Here is a 21,059-nt window from a genome sequence, read left to right on the forward strand (position 1 = left end):
GTTTTATGTGCGGTGGTACGAAAATGGGAGAACAGTGGCCATGAGAAGTCTTGGAAGCTATCCCACAGATACTCAATAATATATTTAGAGCAAGAAACATCACAGCCAGAACTCGCTTTGCCAGTATTATCTGGACTCTGTCAACCAACTTAGCGGGAAGGAACTGTTTTACAAGAAACCAGAGTGTACCGGTGGAAGACCTCATATGTTTAGGGCTCTGGGACTAGGAATATAAATTCTGGACATCATCCAATAATGGAACAGAGCCTGAAAACTTTGATACCACCATACTTCATTATCTGGGTAGTAAATCAGAAGTGTGGATTGCCCCAGATAATATGTATTGGATAGGTGGCAACCTTGCATATGAGAGATTACCAAGGAATTGGTCAGGATCCTATGTTCTTGAATGGATCAAGCCCTCCTTCTTCCTATTACCCATCCAGTCCAGGCAGGTACTGGGAGTCCCCGTTTATGACCCGGTAGGCCTGCAAAGGCATAGAAGGGACATGGAAGCACCATTTTCCAATTTCCCCTGTAAAGAGTTGGACGCATATGAAAAGACTGATGTTTTGGACTCGGAAAGAATAGTCTGTACCTATGGGCGAGTTACTTGGGCAGAGGATGGGTCATATGGATACCGGACACCTATCTATATGTTAAACTGAATTATCCGATTACAAGCGGTGTTGGATCTGGCTGGTAAAAGGTTAGATAAGGCCCTAAACGTATTATCTGGAGCCACGGACAAACTCAGGATAGCTGTATACCAAAATAGATTGGCCCTGGATTATATCCTGGCTAAGGAGGGAGGTGTGTGTGGAAAATTTAACCTTTCTAATTGTTGAAACAGGAAAAGTCATTAAACAATTGACCACTGAAATGAGACAACTCACTCATAATGCTGACCAGAAATGGAGTGGGTATAACTTTAAAGAGATCTTTAGTGGATGATTCCCTATACTGCCTGGTCTGTAAGTTAAATTGGCTCTAGTAGGTTTAATCGCCACAGGTTGTATCATCATCCCATGCATTCTCCCCATCTTCATAAAAAACGATAACTAACAGCCTATCATTATTAGCAAAAGGGGAGGCAGTGTCACAGGTGATGGCAATGTGGGAATATCAGAGAATAACGGGTACGGAAAATTGTGAAACTCCTCCTAAAAGGCGGAAGAGTTTCAATGGGGGGAATAAAAGAGAATTTGACAACTAGACAGATTCTTTGGGTATTAAAAGTTTCTTTACCATGTGGAATGGGAAAAAGGAATGATTACCTTTAAGATTAGTTGTTCTGTTTGCTTCACGTAACTAAAACAAATGAAACAGGATATTTGTACCAATACCCCCTGTAGGGAGGTAAATGAGTAATGAATGTCATGTCTCTGTTTTGGGAGATTGTGTACGAGCTCTACATGACACAGGAAAGCGGTCTACGTGACAGAGGAAGGCCAGGTACTTTGGGATGATCAATAAGTTGTCTAAGAGTATAAAAGGCTGTAAACAACTGCCATTCGGGGTTCAGGTTTTGTTCCTGAACCTTTGCGCCAATAAACCTTTCTCTCTGACAAAGAGCTGGTCTTGTCTCATTTTCTGCAACAGAATTACCTATAGACAGCTTCTCATTTTGGAAAGGGGGGTACTACAACTAAAATCTTTGGAGGTATTAAAAGAGGAGAAGGTAGTTCAAACATGGTTCTAGTATGGGCAATTACAGGCCAGGTGGAAAATAGATCAAAAAATTGGTTTTATCCAAGCTGAAGATAATTTGTTTAAACAAATAAGAGATCAAGGCTTAATGCATATAAAGAGGATATATAATGTACTAATACAGATGGATTCGGAAACAGAATTAGTTAAAGATTGTATGATAAAGTGGGCTCAAAATATTGAAGAACCAATAATGTTGGATACATGGGAAAGAATATGGGTAACAAATGTGAAATTCACACAAGCTCAAAATTTGAGAGAAAATTTTTATAAGATGTTCTATAGATGGCATTTAGATCCTAAAAAGCTGACTTCTATATATCCGAATGTACAGCCTAAATGTTGGAGGTGTGGTTCTCTCGATGCTACATATTATCATATATGGTGGACCTGCCAAGAGGTTAAGGCATTCTGGATAAAAATATGGTGGATTATGCAAAATATCTTTAAAAGAAGGATAAAGTTTACTCCTCAGTTATTCTTAATAGGTATATGTACTGACTTTACAGTGGTAGAGACTAACTTGATTCTGCACCTAATAACAGCAGCAAGACTGTTGGTGGTGCAATACTGGAAGAAGGAAGACTTGCCTACAACTCAAGAATGGACATTGAAAGTCACAAATTTAGCCAAGATGGCTAAAATATCGGCATATCTTAAAGATCATTCAAATGAGAGATATAAACGAGACTGGAAAAAATGGATTGACTATATACAAAATAAATACGGGACCAAGAAATTCCAGTTAGCCTATGCTTAAGATCAGAAATGATTTAAATTGTTTAAAGTTAGTTCAGCAAGAAGAAGCTAAGGTCAATGTAGAATGTCATTAATTTCTTTATTTCTTTTTTCTCAATAGATTTTAGACTGTGTTTCTTAAAAATCCATACCGTGTACGGGTTCTGGGAAGTTGGGGGGGAGGAGGAAGGGGGTTGGGGGGGTGGAGGGAGGGGCATACATTAGGCTAGAAACTAGAACTATCTTGACATACAAAAAATTGTACTTCGATGTTTTACTGATTGAGGAATGATGAAATGTTTGTTTTAAAAGAAATAAAACTTTTGAACCCTAAAAAAAAAAAGCAAAAAAAAAAAAGCCTCGCTTAGCAACAGAAATCTTGGTCTCAGTTCTGTTCATAAATTGAGGACTACCTGCATCCATTTCAGGAAAGAAGGAGAAAATGATCATAATTATATATACATGGGTAATAGATAATATAAACATGAATATTCACAGTTAGCAAACCTCAAATTATTTTCCCATTAATCAACTCTTACTCTTCTCAAGAAAGGGGTATTGTCTTAATTATAAAAAGAAGCATATCAGTTGTCATAGAAGCTTTGATAAGGAATCCAGAAGCTAAGGACTTCAATTAACACACATTCCTTCTATGCTCTTGCTAAGATGCCCAAGAATTTGTTTTCCTCATAACCTTAGGACTGTGGAATTATTCTTCCATTTGTCTTTTCATTCATCTGTTGATTCTTGCAAGAAATCCAGACCCAAAACTCGAGTTCTGTGGTTGTTTAGGAAAGAACTGGGGATGCACAATATTTTGAACGATTTAATTCAGAATTATTCCTTTCTTCTTTCAAAGTAAAAATCTGTTTCTTTCTATTTTTAAAAAAGAGTTTCACAGCCACTTCTGAAGATCCAGAGAAACATAGCTGTCATCTTATACTTGCTTGTGCTTCCACAGAGTGCCATGAATTCTGGGGTGGAAGGAGGGAGGAAGGCAAGGGGGAGAATGAAAGTTTCAGCAGAAGGGATGAAAGAAGGGAAACGAAAGTTAAGTTCTGTGTCTCTTGGAGTGGCTGTTTCAAGGTCATCTGACATGCCAGCTGTGTACCTTCCTGTACACAACTGGTCATTACAAAACTGCATGAACCTGATTGGTTGCATGGGGTGGGTGGAGGGAGGGGAAGGTTAAACTTAGGACTTCTGGTGTGCAATCCTCAGTTCTGGCTAAGCATCACTGCAACGCGCTCCTAATAAAATGCTGCCTTTCTCAGCAGATGGGGCCGAGGATGTTTTTTATTTAGAGGTTTAATTGGCGGCAGGTCTGACACATTGAGGGTTTTCCCCTCCCTGTGGTGGGCTGTGAGAATCACCTCGAGGAAGAGGAGGAAGCGAGGCAGCCCAGGCAACGGTGAGATAAGACATTTCTGTGTCCAAAATAGGAACGCAATTTGAGAAAATGTCTCCGGGTTTATCCTTCCTGGTTCACTTTAGGATAAAGGCAGGCTCTGTTTCTGTAACCCTGAAAGAAAAGTAGTTTTAGGATTCTTGACTTTGGTGTCCAAAGCTGATCTATCTGGGATGGCAGACGCCCCTTTGCCTCAGTCTTCCAGCACTCCAGGGGCTATCACAGACAAGAGAGGGTTGGCTTATTCTCCAGAGCAGGACAAAAAGTAACGGGTGGAAACTTGCTAAGGAGAGATCCAACCTAGAATTAAGGAGAAATTTCCTGACAGTGAGAACAACTAACCAGTGAAATGTTTGCTTTCTAAAAGTTGTGGGTGCTCTATCATTAGAGGGTTTCAAGAAGAAATTGGACAGCCATTTGTCTGGAATGGTATAGGGTCTTCTGCTTGGGCAAGGGGTTGGGCTAGAAGACCTCCAAGGTCCCTTCCAAACCTATTATTCTATGTTCACTTAACAGGAAGAAATAGAAGCAGTTCTAACTTGGGAAAACTCTTCAGACTCTCTTTGAATCGACCAACATGGCTTCAGTACGAGAAGTGTCCAGTTTCACCAAAGACCTGCTGTGCCCCATTTGCCTCTCCCTCTTTCAGGAGCCCCACATACTGGAGTGCGGCCACAGCTTCTGTGCTTCCTGCCTGGAGACCTGCATCCCCAAAGGGCAAAGTCAGGGGCTCTGCCCCCAGTGCCGCCACCCCTTCACTTTGCGCCACGTGAACCGAGCCCTCGGCAGCTTGGCCGAGAAAGCCCGGCTTCTGAAGCTGGATGAAAGGGCTCAGCTGAGTGGCACTGCCGTCTGCTCCTTCTGTGAGGAACACAAGGAGCCCCTGAAGCTCTTCTGCAGCCAAGATGAGGAGCTTGTTTGCGTCAACTGCTGGGACTTGCCTCAGCACCAGGGACATGACTTCCTGCCCATCAAAAATGCGGTTCAGACCTATCAGGTGAGAACTGGACCTGGGAGGAGAAAGAAGGTGGCCTCTGGTTGAACAAGACTCTCTTTCTCTCCCTCTCTCAACCTCCCTCCCTCTCCCTCTCTTTTTCTCTCATCTCTCTCTCTTCACTTCCTGAAGATTCACTATTTGATATATTAACCACTAGGTGGCTAATGGATTCACTTAACAACTGTGTTACTAACTGAACAACCGCACTGTAGCAAGAAAGGTTATTAAATGGAGCCAAATTCACTTAACAACTGTCACACTTAGCAACAAAAATGTTGGGCTCAATTGTCATAAATTGTGGGCTACCTGTATTCTGATTTCCCTTGAAGTCAAAAGAAGATTGTAGGTGGATGAAATAATATGCATGCATGCATGCATACATACATACATACATACATACATACATACATACATACATGGACATACACAGACACTTAAAACAGTTTGCTTAGTGATTGTTTAAAGTTACAATGTTACTGAAAAAAGTGACTTATAAGCGTTTTTCACAGTTACGACCATCGCTGCATCCCTATAGTCATGCGATTTACATTCAGATGCTTGGTAAGGGGTTCATATTTATGACGATTGCAGTGTCCCAGGGTCATGTGATGTACTTTTGTGTTCGTCTGACAAGCAAAGTCAATGGGGAAGCCATATCCACTTAACAACCGTGTTACTAATTTAACAACTGCAGTGATTCACTTAACAGTTGTAGCAAGAAAGGTCGTAAAATAGGACAAAATCTAACACATTTCTCACTTAGCAATAGAAATTTTGGGCTCAATTGTGGTCTCAAAATCCTCAATTGAGGACTTACCTGCAGGGAGAGGGGGAGGGAGGGAGAGGGAAAGACTATAAAAAATCCATAAGGAAAAAAAGAAACATTTAAATAAATGCAGGGGAAAATAAAAATTAATATATTGCTAACTAAATCTATCACAGTAGAAAACACTCTTAACTAACGAATTAAATGCTAATTATGGCTGGTTGGGGGAAGAGGTCTGATGGATTTTAAGCACTGCTGAGCAGAACCTTTGGCTGGAGGTATAAAATTGTCCTGTGATCACTCAAATGCTAGTGTTCATCTTAAGTGAGATCTGAACTTTTTCTTCCTTGTAGGACCAGCTGAAGGCATCTCTGGAGCCTCTTGAGGAAGGTCTCAAGCCGTTGATAAAGAGCCACTGCCACCAGTGGAAGAACATTCTTGAATTAAAGGTACAGCTGGGAATTGGGGATGGTGGGGACTTTTGGTTTAATGCTAAACCGAATGTATCTTTGCTCTCTTCATCCCAGCAACTATTGCTGTCGATGCTATTATTTGTGGCTCATTAGCTTAATATCAGGTGTTTCATAGTCAGCATTTAATCTAGGCTCCTGCAATTCAGTCTAAAGAAAAGAAAAGCTACCAGCTTGATTGATTTGCATCAGTGACGTGCGGTGATGTTTATGGTTGGTGAGGCAAGCGGGCAGAAGCCACCCTATGTCGGACACAGCGGCAGGGCGTTCGGACACCCCAGTGCTGTGTCCGCCATAGACGCAAGACGCAGGGAATAGGTTGGGCGGGGGGCTGGGGAGGGGAGATCATGGCCGCTCAGCTGGCCCCCACCCCCGCCGGCAGCAGCTTGGGTGTCCTGGCTCCGTCCGAGCTGAAGAAAGCGGAGGATTGTTCATCAGAGGAGGCATGGGGGGCGACGCAGCGAGACGCGGCGGTGGAGAGAAGCAACGTCCCCGCCGCTGTGTCCGACAGAAATGTGTGGGCAGCTGGCAGCAGGCCAGCAATGCTGACATCCCAGCTACCATCCGAGTGCTGGGGCATGGGTCCAAAAAGCCCAGCAGTGCTCTCTCTTGGAGGGAGGGCAGGAACGCAGAGATGAGCTCACATCTGGGAGGAACAGCAAAGGCGCCGACTTCTCACCATGGTCTCCTCGCATTGGCAGGGGGGACCAAGAGCTACTGTCATTCTTGGGAGTGGAGGGAGGGAGCCACCCATGCCCCCTGGTTTTTGCTACTGAAAAATCCCTTCCCTTTTTAGAATAGTCGGACACAGTGGCGGGGACGCTGCTTCTCGCTGCTGCCGCGCTCCACCACCTTGGCCCCCCGCCCCCTCTGATGAACAATCCTCCGCTTTCTTCAGCTCATACGGAGCCGGGACACCCAAGCTGCTGGAGGCGGCGGCGGGGGCCATCTGAGCACCCATGATCCCCCCTCCCCAGCCAGCCAGCCCACACCCTCCCTGCCCGACCTACTCCCTGCCTGGCTGGCCGGCACAAAGCCTCACTGCTCTTCTCCTCCTCCTCCTCCTCCTTCCCGTTCAAGCGGCGGCGGGCTCCACGGGACAACGGGGGCTCATTCCTCCCCCGGTGCCACAAGCTCAGTTGCAGCCGGCAAAGAAAGGGGAGATGAGGAGGAGGAGGAGGAAAGTGGGAGGGGAGCAGGATGGGGCTCCCAGTGGGGGGAGAGGAGAAAGGGAAGGGGGGCACAGTGGGCAAAAGAAAGAAAGCGCCAGTAGAAGATCCGCCTCTGCTGGCGGGCTGCCCCTCTCTTCTCAAACAAGGCTGCCCTTCTCTTCTCAAACAAACTCTCTCTCAAATTGAGAAAGAATTTGTTTGAGTGAAGTGAAGAAACAAACACACGCACACACACACACAAATTACTTACAATAAAAAATTACAATAATTTTGAATTCCTGACCCAGGAATCCCCTCCCTCTGACCCACATACCTTTTCCAGGTGTGTCACAGAGGATTTCAACTCTGCTCTTGCCTGCCATGATGAAAATGTAAAAAATGTAAAAAGAAAAATGCAAGAGCTGCTGAAGCCAGGCTGGGCTAGCTGCTGCCAGAGTCCCCAATGGATGACTCTGCTTAACTGTTTAAAAAAGCCTCTAAAAAAGTGCCCTCTACAGGAGGAGGCGAGAGAACCAAGTGCCTCATCTACATAAGGAATTTTTCACCTTTTAACCCTTGCTTAACTCTGCTCAAGTGATCATAAAGATAGACTAAATGAGGCACGTGGTTCTCTCACCTCCTCCTGCAGAGGGCACTTTTTTAGAGGCTTTTTTACAGTAGTTAAGCACTAAGCAGAGTACCTCAGCCTTTTTTCTTTTATTTTTTTTTTCTTTTCATGATGACAGTGGTGAGGCCCTGACTGCACGTCCCTGATTCGCATTCAGATCCACAAAAAATAAATAAATACGCTGTAATGTGGCATTCAAGTCGCCAAAGTTGTCAACCACGCATTTTTCAGTATATTCCATTCTGTTCCCTCTTCCCCTGGGATTCTCAATTTACCAGTAGTTTTAAACATTTAGACGCACTGTGGTGCTGGAGTCAACCTGAAATTCTTTAGCTGGACAGATGTGGGGGATGTGAGCTCTCAAGAATCTCCGAGATCTGTTTTGGGATCAGAACCCCCGTTTGTGTGTGTGTGTGTGTGTGTGTGTGTGTGTGTGTGTGTGTGTGTGTAGAAGGAGTAGCGTCTTATCAGACCCAGAGGGAGTGGAATAGGGCCCTCGTAGGTCAGAGATTTGCACTCTGAATTGGACTTGGGGTGGCAGCCAATGTTCCCTCTAAACTGTGCGGCTGCACGGCCACGCAAGTAACAAGAAAACACCACACAGAAGTTTCAAACTGCCGCACAGTGTTTTTTAAAGTCTTAAAATATGACTGAAAATATCCCCCTCCCTCCCTTCCCTCTCTGCACCGAACTCTCTCCTCCATCTGGTGATTGGTGACATCAAGGAAGACTCTGCCCAGAGACCGATGATGCTGCAGAAGGGAGAATTCCCATTGGTCCTCTGGAGATTCGTCGGTTCCTGGGAAAACATCTGCTCTGATGGCAATTATGGTTAAAAAAAATTTCAGGTGCTCAGGCATGAAAATGTGCTGCTCAAACACTATACTTTTCCGCACACACTGAAAAAAAATTAGAGGGAACATTGGTGGCAGCATGGCAACATGGCTGCAGAAGAAGCTGGCTTCAGGCCAAAGCAGCTGAACAGGAGTGTGCAGAGGTGAGATGAAAGCTACCACAAAAGACACTCTTAAACAGGAGCGGGATTTAGCAGGTTTGGGCCAACCGGTAGTTCTGGCGATCAGTTGGCCCCGCCCACTCTATTCTGTCCTATATTTCCTTTGTTTGAAGCCCAGCTGATTGGCGTGGCAGAGTAGATTGCCGCGTCTCAGCTGTTTTCCTCACCGGAAAAGGTAAGATTTAGTGCTGATTTCAAATCAGCACCGGTTTGCGCATACAGCAAACCGGTTGTTACACCAGTTGAATCCCACCACTGCTCTTAAAATTTTGTGTATGGATAGAAGGGAATATTCTCCGTGATGATTTATCCCTAAGCTGTTTTTTCAGATCTTCCAATGGGCCCCCCATTGCCACTATGTCCACCATCTTTGCTTTTGTTCTTCCTCATCTTCTCTTTCTTTCTTTCCATCTTTCCTAGTATTAAGAGTCTCCTTCAGAAGGTTTGGTCTTTCCATCACATGCCCGAAGAAGTAGGATGTTTTGAATCGTTAGTTGATTTGTTTCATGGTCCATTGGGTGTTTTTTTTTCATGGCTATCCAAGGTATTCTCAGGAGTGTTCCCCAAAACCAACACCATTGTGGCAGGTGATCATTTCTGCTTGACCAAACCACAATTGTGCCCCATCTATGTTTCTCCAGACCTGCTCCAAATCCTTGTCTGACCTTATCTCTGAAGAGTTTGCGAAGGTGCACCAGCTGCTGAACGACAGAGAGCTGGGTATAAAACAGGCCTTAGAAAATCGGAGAGAAAAGATCTTGGCGCAGATGGAAGCCAAGTTAAAGGAACTGGACTGCAAGATCACCTCTCGGTCAGAAACTCTGCGCCGTGTGCAGGCCGGCCTTGAACGCAAAGACCACATAAGTTTCCTCAAGGTAAGGAGGACCGGAGGCTGTGAGGGTTTTCTTGGGAAGGAGAAAATTGCACCAAACCATTGTCAGAAGAAGAATTTGGGGTTCCAACTCGAGCTGGAATGGCACAAGAACAAATAAAAATGAGGGAAGAAGAAATATTTATTTCTAAAAGCAAAACAGTTTGCTTTTAAGAGCAGGCTACAGTGAAACAGGGTCCAGTGGAAAACTTTTATAGTGGGAGCTTGTCTGGGATGTTTAAGTGTTTACATGCTGAGGGGTGTGTGTGTATGTGTGTGTTTGTGAAAATACAGTTCTACTGGGAGACTTAATTTAATTATCTCTATTGTGTTTGCAGACCTTATCCTTTGATATGTGCATTAGGCTTGGGTAACTTATTTCGGGGTTTGAGGAAGATAGCTAATTTGATTAAGTTGGAGGGAAGATGGAAACAGTATAAAATATAAAATGAATTGGGATATAAAACTTCTCACATCATGATTTGTTCAATTAGGGTTTGTCACGATTGATATCGTGGATTGGATTATTGTAATGCGCTCTACATGGGGCTGCCCTTGAAGAGTGTTCGAAGACTCCAATTAGTCCAGAATGCAGCTGCGCGAGCGATTGTGGGTGCACCAAGGTACACCCACGTTACACCTATCCTCCGCGAGCTGCACTGGCTACCTATCAGTCTCCGAATCCGCTTCAAGGTGCTGGTCGCTACCTATAAAGCCCTACATGGCATCGGACCTGGGTATCTGAGAGACCGCCTCCTGCCGATTACCTCTCTCAGACCAATTAGATCGCACAGGTTGGGTCTCCTCCAGATTCCATCTGCCAGCCAATGTCGGCTGGTGACTCCCCGGGGGAGAGCCTTCTCTGTTGCAGCTCCGGCCCTCTGGAACGAGCTCCCTGTTGAGATCCGGATCCTTACTACCCTCCCGGCCTTCCGCAAAGCCACCAAGTCCTGGCTGTTCCAGCAGGCTGGGGGGAGCTGAGAAGCATCTACCTCCACAGAAATTGTGAATGTTGGTTTTGTTTTTAATATGTTGTCTTTGTCTCATTCCCCCCTTTCCCTTGTCTTTTGTGAGCCGCCCGGAGTCCTCCGGGAGTGGGCGGCATACAAGACAAATAAATAAATAAATAAATAAATAAATAAATAAATAAATAAATAAATAAATAAATAAATGGTTTTTTAAAAATCTTTGTAAGCCACCCAGAATCAGTTCTTGATTTCTTTAAGAAATCAATTTTCTTAAACAAAACAAGAAGGACTGATTTCCTGTAACAATTGCTAGACTCCATAGTGCCATGATGACACACGGAGCCATATCTGCCAGCATGCCAGCCATCATATCCAGCTGGCCAGCTGATTTTCGTCCTTCCGGAGGGCCAGGGAAAGATGCTTTCACCCTCCCCAGGCTTCAGGAAAGCCTCCGGAGCCTGGGGAGGGTGAAAAACAGGTCCAACAGGCCAACCAGAAGTTCAGAAACAATCCATTTTGGGTTTCTGGAGGACCTTCCATTTCCAAACTTCTGATAGTCCCGTTGGCCTGTTTTTCAACCTTCCCTGACTCCTGAGATTTTTTTAGAGCCTGGGGAGGGCGCAAACAACCTATCCCGGCCCCATGGAGGCCCTCCAGAAGCCCAAAATGGATCATTTCCGAACTTCCAGTTGGGCCATAGAGCCCATTTTTTTTGCTCTCCCAGGCTCTGGTGGCTTTCCTGGAGCCTGGGGAGGGTGAAAATGGTCTCCCCCAAGCTCAGCTTGGAGGCGAGTGGTGCGGTGCTTGGGGAGGGAAGGGTTGTGTGCGCATGTGTGGGTGCGCTTTGCATTATTGGTGCCGGCACGTACATGTGCTATCGCATGTCCTCGCATTTTTGGCACCCAACAACAAGAAGGTTAGCCATCACTGCCATAGGGTTTGTTCAGGTAAAAGAGAGATCGATCAGTAGATGTGCTTTCCTCACCTTGGGTTTTCAGTGGCATATCAAGCATCCTGACTCTACAGGCCTCAATTTTTGTTTCTTCTATGTTTGTTTTAATAGTATTTCACCGGGATGTTTTTCTGATAATAAGCTACCATGTTTCCCCCAAAATAAGATAGGGTCTTATTTTGTGATCCCCGAAATAAGCCCTTTGCCTTATTTTTGGGGATGTCTTATTATTTTTGAGGTGCAGGAGGTGGCGAGCATGGTCACCTCATGGCTGCTGCTGTGTTGCAATATTTTCGGGAAGGGCTTATTTTCGGAGGAGGACTTATTTTAGCGCATGCGCTCAAAAGCCTGATTGGGCTTATTATACAATACAATAGCAGAGTTGGAAGCGACCTTGGAGGTCTCCTAGTCCAATCCCCTGCCTAGGCAGGAAACCATATACCGTTTCAGACAAATGGCTATCCAACATCTTCTTAAAGACTTCCAGTATTGGGGCATTCACAACTTCTGGAGGCAAGTTGTTCCACTGATTAATTGTTCTAACTGTCAGGAAATTTATCCTCAATTCTAAGTTGCTTCTCTCCTTGATTAGTTTCCACAGTTGCTTCTTGTTCTGCCTTCAGGTGCTTTGGAGAATAGTTTGACTCCCTCTTCTTTGTGGCAACCCCTGAGATATTGGAACACTGATATCATGTCTCTCCATGTCCTTTTTTTCAATAAAGTATACATAACCAGTTCCTGCAACTGTTCTTCATATGTTTTAGCCTCCAGTCCCCTAATCATCTTTGTTGCTCTTCTCTGCACTCTTTCTAGAGTCTCCACATCTTTTTTACATTGTAGCGACCGAAACTGGATGCAATATTCCAAGTGTGGCCTTACCAAGGCATTATAAAGTGGTATTAAAACTTCATGTGATCTTGATTCTATCCCTCTATTTATGCAGCCTAGAACTGTGTTGGCTTTTTTGGCAGCTGCTGCACACGGCTGTCTCATATTTAAATGGTTGTCCACTAGGACTCTAAGATCCCTCTCACAGTTACTACTATTGAGCAAGGTACCACCTATTCCCTGGATGGCGAATCTACGGCACGTGTGCTACAGATGGCACACGGAGCCATTTGTCAGGGTACGTGAGGCGTTGCCCTGTCAGCTGGCCAGCACGGATGCATACGCTAGCCGCTGAGTTCAACCTTTTTTAAAGCAATTTTTCGCCCTCCCCAGGTTCCAGAGGCTTTATAGGAGCCTGGGGAGGGCAAAAAGAGCCTCCTCCGCCCCCTGGAGGCCCTCCAGAGGACTCAGGGACCTAAAACCGGCCTTATGGGCAAACTGGAAGTTCGGGGATGGACTTCTGGTTTGCTCGTAGGGTCAGTTTAAGCCCTCCAGAGGCTTCAGGGAAACTTCCTGAAGGTCCCTGAGTCCTCCGGAGGGCCTTTAATGCCAAGTTAACTCAGTTTTTCATTGGAGCAGCTGCAGGCATCATGACTAATAAAACCAAAGCCTTCCCTTTTACACCACTCCTTTAGCCTCACGTTAAACTCTGCTACACGCTGGCCTTCCCTTTTTGTTCCTTATATACTGGTAAAACTTCTGAAAAGATAAGCCTACAACCTTAGGGTGACCAGACGTCCCGCATCTGGCGGGACAGGCACGCCTTTTCATAATTTTTCCCATGTCCCGGGCCGTTCTCAAAACCTCCGCTTTATTTTGGTGTTCCCTGGCTCTCCCGCCCATCAGCTGCCACTAGCTCGCTTGTTCCATTCCCCCATCTATTCTATCTACACTAAAAATCTAAGCTAGCCCAGCCTGCCGCTCACTGATTGGCCTGGACTCCAGCCAATCAGTGAGCTGGCTGGGATGGAAAACTTTAAGCACGCTCGCGGCGTGCTTAAAATTTTCCATCCCAGCCAGCTCACTGATTGGCTGGAGTCCGCTTAAGCACGCCACGCGAGTCGCGACTCTCACGAGTCTCCATTTCATTTCGCCTTCGCCGTTTGCTTTTGCTGCACTGCCCTGGTGAGTAACACCGGCGGTGCCGCTGGGAATCGGGAGGCTTCGCCGCTTCGGGTGGGCGGTGGTGGCCTTTAGCAAGGGAAGGGAAGGCCTTTCCTTGCGAGCTACTCATGAGAGAAACTCAGGGGGGGGGACCGGGCAACCTGAGAGAGGGGAAGAAGATTGTCCCTCCCCGCAACTCCCCTGATTTTGGAAGCTGGGTGTGTGTGGAAGGGGGGGTGCGGGGGGAGGAAGGAAAATGCAGAGACCAGCAGCGGAGAAACATTGCCGCCCCCTCCCGGTTCTGCCGCCCGGCCCAGTGCATAGCCGCCAGCTCTGCCTCCCGCGGCTGCCCAGGCGAAGCGAATTCCACATGTGGACGCGGAGACGAACCTCTCGCCTAGGGAGGCCGCGGGCTGGCAGTAGCCGCCGCGGTCTGGCTTTCCCCCCCGCCCCACCTCCACTAGCCTTTGTCCCTCTACAGTAGGGCGCCTGGGGGGGAGGAGACGGCCCTCCTCTCCTTCTCCCCCTTTGCGGAGTTGGGCGGGCTGCCCTGAGAAGGACTACCACTTTTTGAACTGTCTGCATCAGATTTGAATTGATTTTACCATCTTCTGCTCCCAAGCCTCTCGGAAATGTAATTTTAAAGTGGACAACGCGAGGAGCTCCCACTGCACTCTGGGAGATGTAGTTCTGCAAACGCCGAAGTCTTTGGACGGATGTCGTTTCCCGGCAGCCTTTTCGGCGCGCCCCATTCAAAACGGAGGCAGTTGGTTGAGTGCTCTTGTGCGGTAGTGGGCTAGTTTGCAGGGGTTTTGAACCACCCCCCCGCCCCCCCTCCCCATCAATGGTGTCCCTCTTTACCAATCTGAAAATCTGGTCACCTTATACAACCTATACTACTAAGTTCATACCCCAGGCTCTGGAAATCATTCTGCACAGAAAGTACATCTTTTTGGGACAGATCATTTGTTCCAAGATGTATAATAGCATCAATGTCACAGTTCTTACTTATATTCTTGACTATCTTAAGAATACGCCTCTTGTCTCTGCTGGCAGTAGCACCTGGCAGACACCCAACCTCTTTTAAAACCTCTTTATCCTTTCTTAAATTTACATCCCTTACGATTGAATCACCAACCAGAAGGTGACTTTTCTTTTTGCATACCTTGCTCTTCTTATGTGACTGATGTGTGATACCTGGTTCCCCATTTCGCCTTTCCGAAGTAAGTTCTTCATTTTGGACCACGATCCCCTGCTTATTTGAGTCATGATTATCACAACAACCTTGACCTGTCTCTTTAGTGTCCCCATAAGGTCAGCAAGGGCAGTATATCTGTTATGCTGGGTCACAGCAAAAGCTTTGTGTTTATGGTTCACAGCTCTCATCCTGCCAGATCCCACAGTTGTCCAGACTGCTCTTCTCCTTTAGGATCTTTGCGGTAGAGGGGGCTGATTGTGTGGCATCTCCATAGAGTGGAATGGCTGAATTGGACACCTACTTTCTGCTTGGAGAGCACTTATTATCCAGGGAGGTCGTATTTGGGGGGAAATAGGGTAGGACGTGATATACAGAGAGCAGGATCCGTTGTGCACCATTAAAATGCAGGATGCTTTTGCAGGAAAGTGGGTGATAACCAGTGACGTGCAGGCAGGAGAGGCAGGGCCTCACCACTGTCATCATGAAAAGAAAAGAAAATTAAAAGGAAAAAGGTTAAGGTAGTTGCTGCCAGAGTCACAGTGGATGATTCTGCTTAGTGCTTAATTGTTTAAAAAAGCCTCTAAAAAAGTGCCCTCTGCAGGAGGGGAGAGAACCACGTGCCTCATTTAGTCTATCTTTATGATCACTTGAGTTAAGCAAGGGTTAAAAGGTGAAAAATTCCTTATGTAGATGAGGCACGTGGTTCTCTCGCCGCATCCGTCATAGAGTGGGTCTTTAAACCCCTGCTGCCCTTTAAAGCCCTGTAGCCCTTTCCGAATGCCCCGCCGAAGCCCTGCCTCAATGTCCTCCATAGAGTGGGACCTGTCACCAGGACTTTAAAACCCTGCCGGCCTTTAAAGCCCTGCAGCCCTTTCCGAAAGCCCCGCTGAATCCCTGCCGCCGCATCTGCCATAGATCGGGATGCGTCCCGCTCTACGGCGGATACGGCACCAGGACTTTAAAGCCCTGCCGCCGCGTCCATCATAGAGTGAGACTTTAAAGCCCTGCTGCCCTTTAAAGCTCTGCAGCCCTTTCCGAAAGCCCCGCCGAAGCCCTGCCGCCACGTCCATCATAGAGCGGGACATATCCCGCTCTATGGTGGACACATCGCCGGATGAAGAGCCGAGGTGGCGCAGTGGTTAAATGCAGCACTGCAGGCTACTTCAGCTGACTGCAGTTCAGCAGTTCGGCTGTTCAAATCTCACCGGCTCAGGGTTGACTCAGCCTTCCATCCTTCCGAGGTGGGTAAAATGAGGACCCGGATTGTTGGGGGCAATATGCTGACTCTGTAAACCGCTTAGAGAGGGCTGAAAGCCCTATGAAGCGGTATATAAGTCTAACTGCTATTGCTATTGCTACTTTAAAGCTCTGCTGCCGCATCCGCCATAGGGCGGGACGCGCTCTGCACTATGGCGGACACGGCACCAGGACTTTAAAGCCCTGCCACCCTTTCCGAAAGCCCTGCCCCCACGTCCGTCATAGAGCAAGATGCATCCCGCTCTATGGCGGACGCGTTGCTGGGACTTTAAAGCCCTGCCACCCTATGGTGGACGTGTCACAGGACTTTAAAGCCCTGCTGCCGCGTCCGCCATTTAAAGCCCTGCAGCCCTTTCCGATAGGGCGGCAGACATAGGTCGGCTTTTGCCCGCTTGCCTCACCAGCCATAAACCTCACCGCACGTCACTGGTGATAATCCACGGAAAGAATTATTTTGAGTGCTATCTCACCTTTCTTTATTTTTTTCTTCCTTCTTCTTTTTCTCCTTTCTTTCCTCCCACAGGAGGCAAAAGGGTTGCTAGAGAGGTAAGTAGTGTTTCTCTTTTCTTATACATCAAATTACAGCCACAGTTAGGACCAACATTTCCTTTGATAAGCAAGGTGGTTGTTAAATGTCGCCCCCAACCTTTTTTTGCCACCGTTGTTAAGTGCATCACGGCAGTTGTTAAGTGAATCCAGTGTCCCCATTGACTTTGCTTGCTCCAAGTCAGCTTGGAAGGTTGCAAACAGCCATCACATGACCCCCAACGTGGCAACTATCGTAAATGCAGGCTGTTTGTCAAGCACCTGTATGCTGATCACAACCATGTGGATGCTGCAGTGGTTTTAAAAGTGAAAACTGGTTGTAAATCTTTCTTTTCAACATTGTTGTAATTTTGGTCTCTCAATGAATAGTTGCTAAGTCCAAGACTACCTATATAATAAATATATGAAAGGAAGAAAAGCATGAACCAATAGGGAGGGCTGACCTTAAAAGGCATATTAGTTTGCCTCCTAACTGCAGGCATGACTACTACTTCCACCTTTCAGAAGCTCCTGGATTTGCCAAAATGAGTAGGTGAAGCTCCTCCATACAGTATATGGAAATGAAGATGGCTGCTTGACACCCCTGATACAGGATATATTAGTTTGCCTCCTCACTGTAGGTATGACTTCCTCTTCCACTGGCAAAATGAGTAGGTGAAGCTCCTCCATGTATGGAAGGGAAGATGGCTACTTGTTTACTTCCATTTAAAAACTGGTACAGTTATAAAGTTGGCTTCTCTTCCTCCTTGGGAGTAAAGGCAAAGGAAGGTAGATTTGGCCACGAAAAGAGTTTTAGAAGTCATCCTGTGTTGTGCTGTTTCTTGCTATGATTATTTTAAAAAGTGCATTTTAAAAAGTGCATAATTAAATCTGATTTATGGAGTAGAAGACAGTCCCAGGTGTAATTGTCTTGCAATTCTAATCCTCCCTTTTCATCTAATGTGTTCATGCTATTTTTCCTTGTTGCATAAAATCCATTAAAGAGGTGAAAGAAAGAAAAATTGGCAACATCATTCTTTTTTATCAGAAATGCTCATATACCTTTTTGTAGAAGGACCCAGATGTGATTCCTTTAGGCTTGATAGATAGAGTTGTGCTGGTTAGAGTGCAGTAGTGCAGACTACTCTGCAGACTGCCTGCAATTTGGTAGTTCTAATCTCACCAGACTCAAGATTGACTCAGCCTTCCATCCTTCTGAGGTCGGTAAAATGAGGACCCAGATTGTTTGGTGGAAACATGCTGACTTTATAAACTGCTCAGAGAGGGCTGCAAAGCACTGCAAAGCGGTATATAAGTAAGTGCTATTGCTATTGGGGCAGCTTATTCTAAAATGGCTGATCCTTGGGATGCCATTCACCTACAGGCTCCGTAAGGAACAAGGAGCTCCGGACGGACCCAAAATAGATGCTGAACTGGTAGCAGAAGATGGGCTGGGGGCCAGCAGTGAAGACACAGGTGAGTGTGAGAATGAGATTGATGAAGATGTTGAGGAGGAGGAAGAGGAAGAAGAGGAGGAGGAGGAAGAAGAGGAGGAGGAGGAGGTGGAGGAGGAAGAGGAAGAGGAAGAGGAAGAGACAGCAGAGGAAGAAGAGGAGAAGGAAGAGGATGAAGATGGAGTGGTGGCTGTAGACTTGAACCTGGGCATCTTTAAAGGACCTCTGCAATTCTATGTCTTGAAGGAGCTCTACAATACGCTACAACCAGGTGAGTTGAGGTTTTTAGACCAAATGTATTGGTTACTGGTTTATTATTTTTATACTCTATTTTTTTTGTGAAAGTTCAAGGCTATGTACTCCACAGCAATAGCCCTGTAATGTGATGATGATGATGATGATGATGATGATGATGATGATGATGATGATGATGATATCCATTCAGTCATGTCCAACTCTTGGCGATTCTATTGGCCAGGAGGTCTCTCCATGTCTTCAATCTTGCACTGCTTCTCTGAGTTCTTCTATGCTCTGGCTGATATCAGCTTTGACGGTGTTGAGCCACCGTGATCTTTGATGGCCTGGTTTCCATTTACCACCAAATATAATTGCTTAACTTCTCTAATTACCCTATTATATATAATTATACAATCCTGTAGTTTGGGCTAAAAGAGAGAAAGGAAGCTTCAGACATGTTGAGGATGGCAGTAGCTTTATTAACAGCTGGCTAATATTATCTTCATATGTGTCTAAATTTTTTCTGGACCAGTTTATACTCCTGCAATAACTTCACTGTTCTTTCCATCTTCCCTATCCAGTCCCTGCAAGCATCACTTTGGACTGCAAGTCAGCTCATCCCAGCTTGGTCCTCTTGGAAGAAGCCACTGGGGTCAAGTTCAATCCTGACCAACGGCCAGAGAGCCTCACTTCCACCCCGTTTGTGGTGGGACGGAAGGGCATTACCACTGGGCGCTTCTATTGGGAGATCCAAGTTGGGGACAGCCCCGGTTGGATAGTGGGGATGGCCAAAAAGTCTGTGAAGCATAAGAAGCAGCTGAACTTTCTGCCCAAGGAAGGGGTGTGGGCTATTGAGCTGAAGGCGGGAAAGTACCAAGCTCTGAGTGAGCCCCGTACGCCCCTCTCGGACTGCGGGAAGGTGGAATATGTTGGGGTCCACCTGGACATTGAAAGGGGGCAGCTCTCTTTTTACAACAGCTACAACATGTCCCACCTCTACACCTTCCAAGCGTGCTTCCAGGATGGCCTTTCCAAGCCTGATCCCATTCTGCCCTTGCTCAGCACTCGAAGCAACTACCCCCTCTGGATGTAAATTCTGCAGCTTTGAGAACTTAGCTCAGGTTGTAGCATTGCAAAGAACAGCCTGGTGAAAGTTGAAAACATTGAGGTACATTAGGGTGGCTGTTTTAAGAGAAAGCCCATTCTATTCCCTCTTTGCAAGCAATCACTTGAAGATCTGAAAGTGGTTTGACCTGACTATTGTGGTCTACGATGGTGGTTCTAGGCACAGAGGGTGCTATAAGTGTAGCTTGCAAGTTGACCTTCTGTTTCCCACATGTTTAATTTCCTTGATGCATTGACTGTAGTGAGGGTAGAGGTTGCCTCGGTCCACCTGTGGTGCAAGATTTTTACCTCCTTTCAATGTGCTCCACTGCAGGCAAAAAGAAGGAAGGCAAGCCGTACTTCCTGCCTTTGGTTGGGGAGGCCTTAATAGAGATGTTCAAATATTCAAATTCTGGGTTGTGTTTGTATCTGTAACAAGTGATGGTTTTCCTCATCGCCCTATGATGCTATACGGCATTGCACATCAAAACAACTAGACACAAGGACAATTGCCCGTCCGTCCCCAATGCCATCATCATGCTAAACAACTAAGAACCACAACAGTGTCTTATGCCCTGGGATGTCAAACTTATGCCCTGGGCTATATTACTATTATCCTTCTCATCTTTCCTATTACCTATTCCTTTTAGCATATTATAACTATAACTTTCTTGTTTCCATCTCATGGTTTATATTGATTGTTTTTATTTAGTATCCCATTATGTTTTATGTTGATTGTTTATTTAGTATCTATGATGATCAGTGCTGTATGTTATGATTTATGATGATTGTATTTTATGATTATAATCATGATTTATCACTTGTTGCTTATATGTACACGGAGAGCTCATGCACTGGAGACAAATTCCTTGTGTGTCCAGTCACATTTGCCAATAAACAGTTTTATTCTAATTCTTATTCTATTCTAAGTCTGTCCAACCCCATTCATTCTAATTCAATTCTATCCTGTTCATTATGTATATATCATCTAGAAAATTGAAGTCAATCTTGGTATAGAATGAAAGATTTGGACAAATGAGAAAATATGGACTGGGACTGAAAGGAACATAGAATTAAAGGTAAAGGTTCCCCTCACACTTATGTGCTAGTCGTCCCTGACTCTAGGGGGCGGGGTGTGCTTATGTCTGTTCCAAAGCCAAAGGCTCACGGAACGCTGTTACCTTCCCATCAAGGTGGCCCCTATTTTTCTACTTTCATTTTTACATGCTTTCGAACTGCTAGGTTGGTAAAATCTGGGATGAGCTGCCCCCAAAGCTTTGTATAATCCCCAACCTCTGGTCCTTCCAACACGCCCTAAAAAGTTGGCTTTTCCAGCAAGCCAGCCTGGCCTGAACAAAATAAAATAAATGATTGATTATTGTTAATTTTAATCGAATTTTAAATGTTATTGTTAATCTTAATAGGGTTTGTTTTTTGGCTATTCTATCTAATTTTTTTTAACTTTTGTAATATGTGTTTTTTTTTTAATGTTGTACGCCGCCCTGGGTCCTTGGGAGAAGGTGGCATATAAATCCAATAAACAAACAAACAAACAAACAAAATCTGAGAGAAGTAATGGGAGCTCACTCTGTTCCGAGGTGCTAGGGATTCGAACTGC

At 45.6% G+C, this 21,059-nt stretch overlaps 1 protein-coding gene across 1 annotated transcript; it reads left to right on the forward strand.

The window, feature by feature from the left end:
- The first annotated feature begins 3,657 nt into the window (after positions 1-3,657).
- LOC116503303 (E3 ubiquitin-protein ligase TRIM39-like) lies at positions 3,658-19,979 on the forward strand. Its single transcript, XM_032209625.1, has 7 exons — positions 3,658-3,859; positions 4,373-4,853; positions 5,973-6,068; positions 9,525-9,758; positions 16,645-16,667; positions 18,031-18,371; positions 18,919-19,979. Exons 2-7 carry the CDS (start codon positions 4,434-4,436, stop codon positions 19,428-19,430), a joined length of 1,626 nt encoding a protein of 541 aa, XP_032065516.1. The 5' UTR covers positions 3,658-3,859; positions 4,373-4,433; the 3' UTR covers positions 19,431-19,979.
- Positions 19,980-21,059: the final 1,080 nt, after the last annotated feature.

The sequence above is a fragment of the Thamnophis elegans genome, chromosome 2 (genome assembly GCF_009769535.1).
Source record: "Thamnophis elegans isolate rThaEle1 chromosome 2, rThaEle1.pri, whole genome shotgun sequence".
Classification (NCBI taxonomy): Eukaryota; Metazoa; Chordata; class Lepidosauria; order Squamata; family Colubridae; genus Thamnophis; species Thamnophis elegans.

Coding starts and splice junctions, on each gene's coding strand:
- LOC116503303 (XM_032209625.1), top strand. CDS start 4,434: ATGGCTTCAGTACGAGAAGTGTCCAGTTTCACCAAAGACCTGCTGTGC. Junction 6,069..9,524: donor AGAACATTCTTGAATTAAAG/GTACAGCTGGGA, acceptor ATGTTTCTCCAG/ACCTGCTCCAAATCCTTGTC. Junction 9,759..16,644: donor ACCACATAAGTTTCCTCAAG/GTAAGGAGGACC, acceptor TTCCTCCCACAG/GAGGCAAAAGGGTTGCTAGA.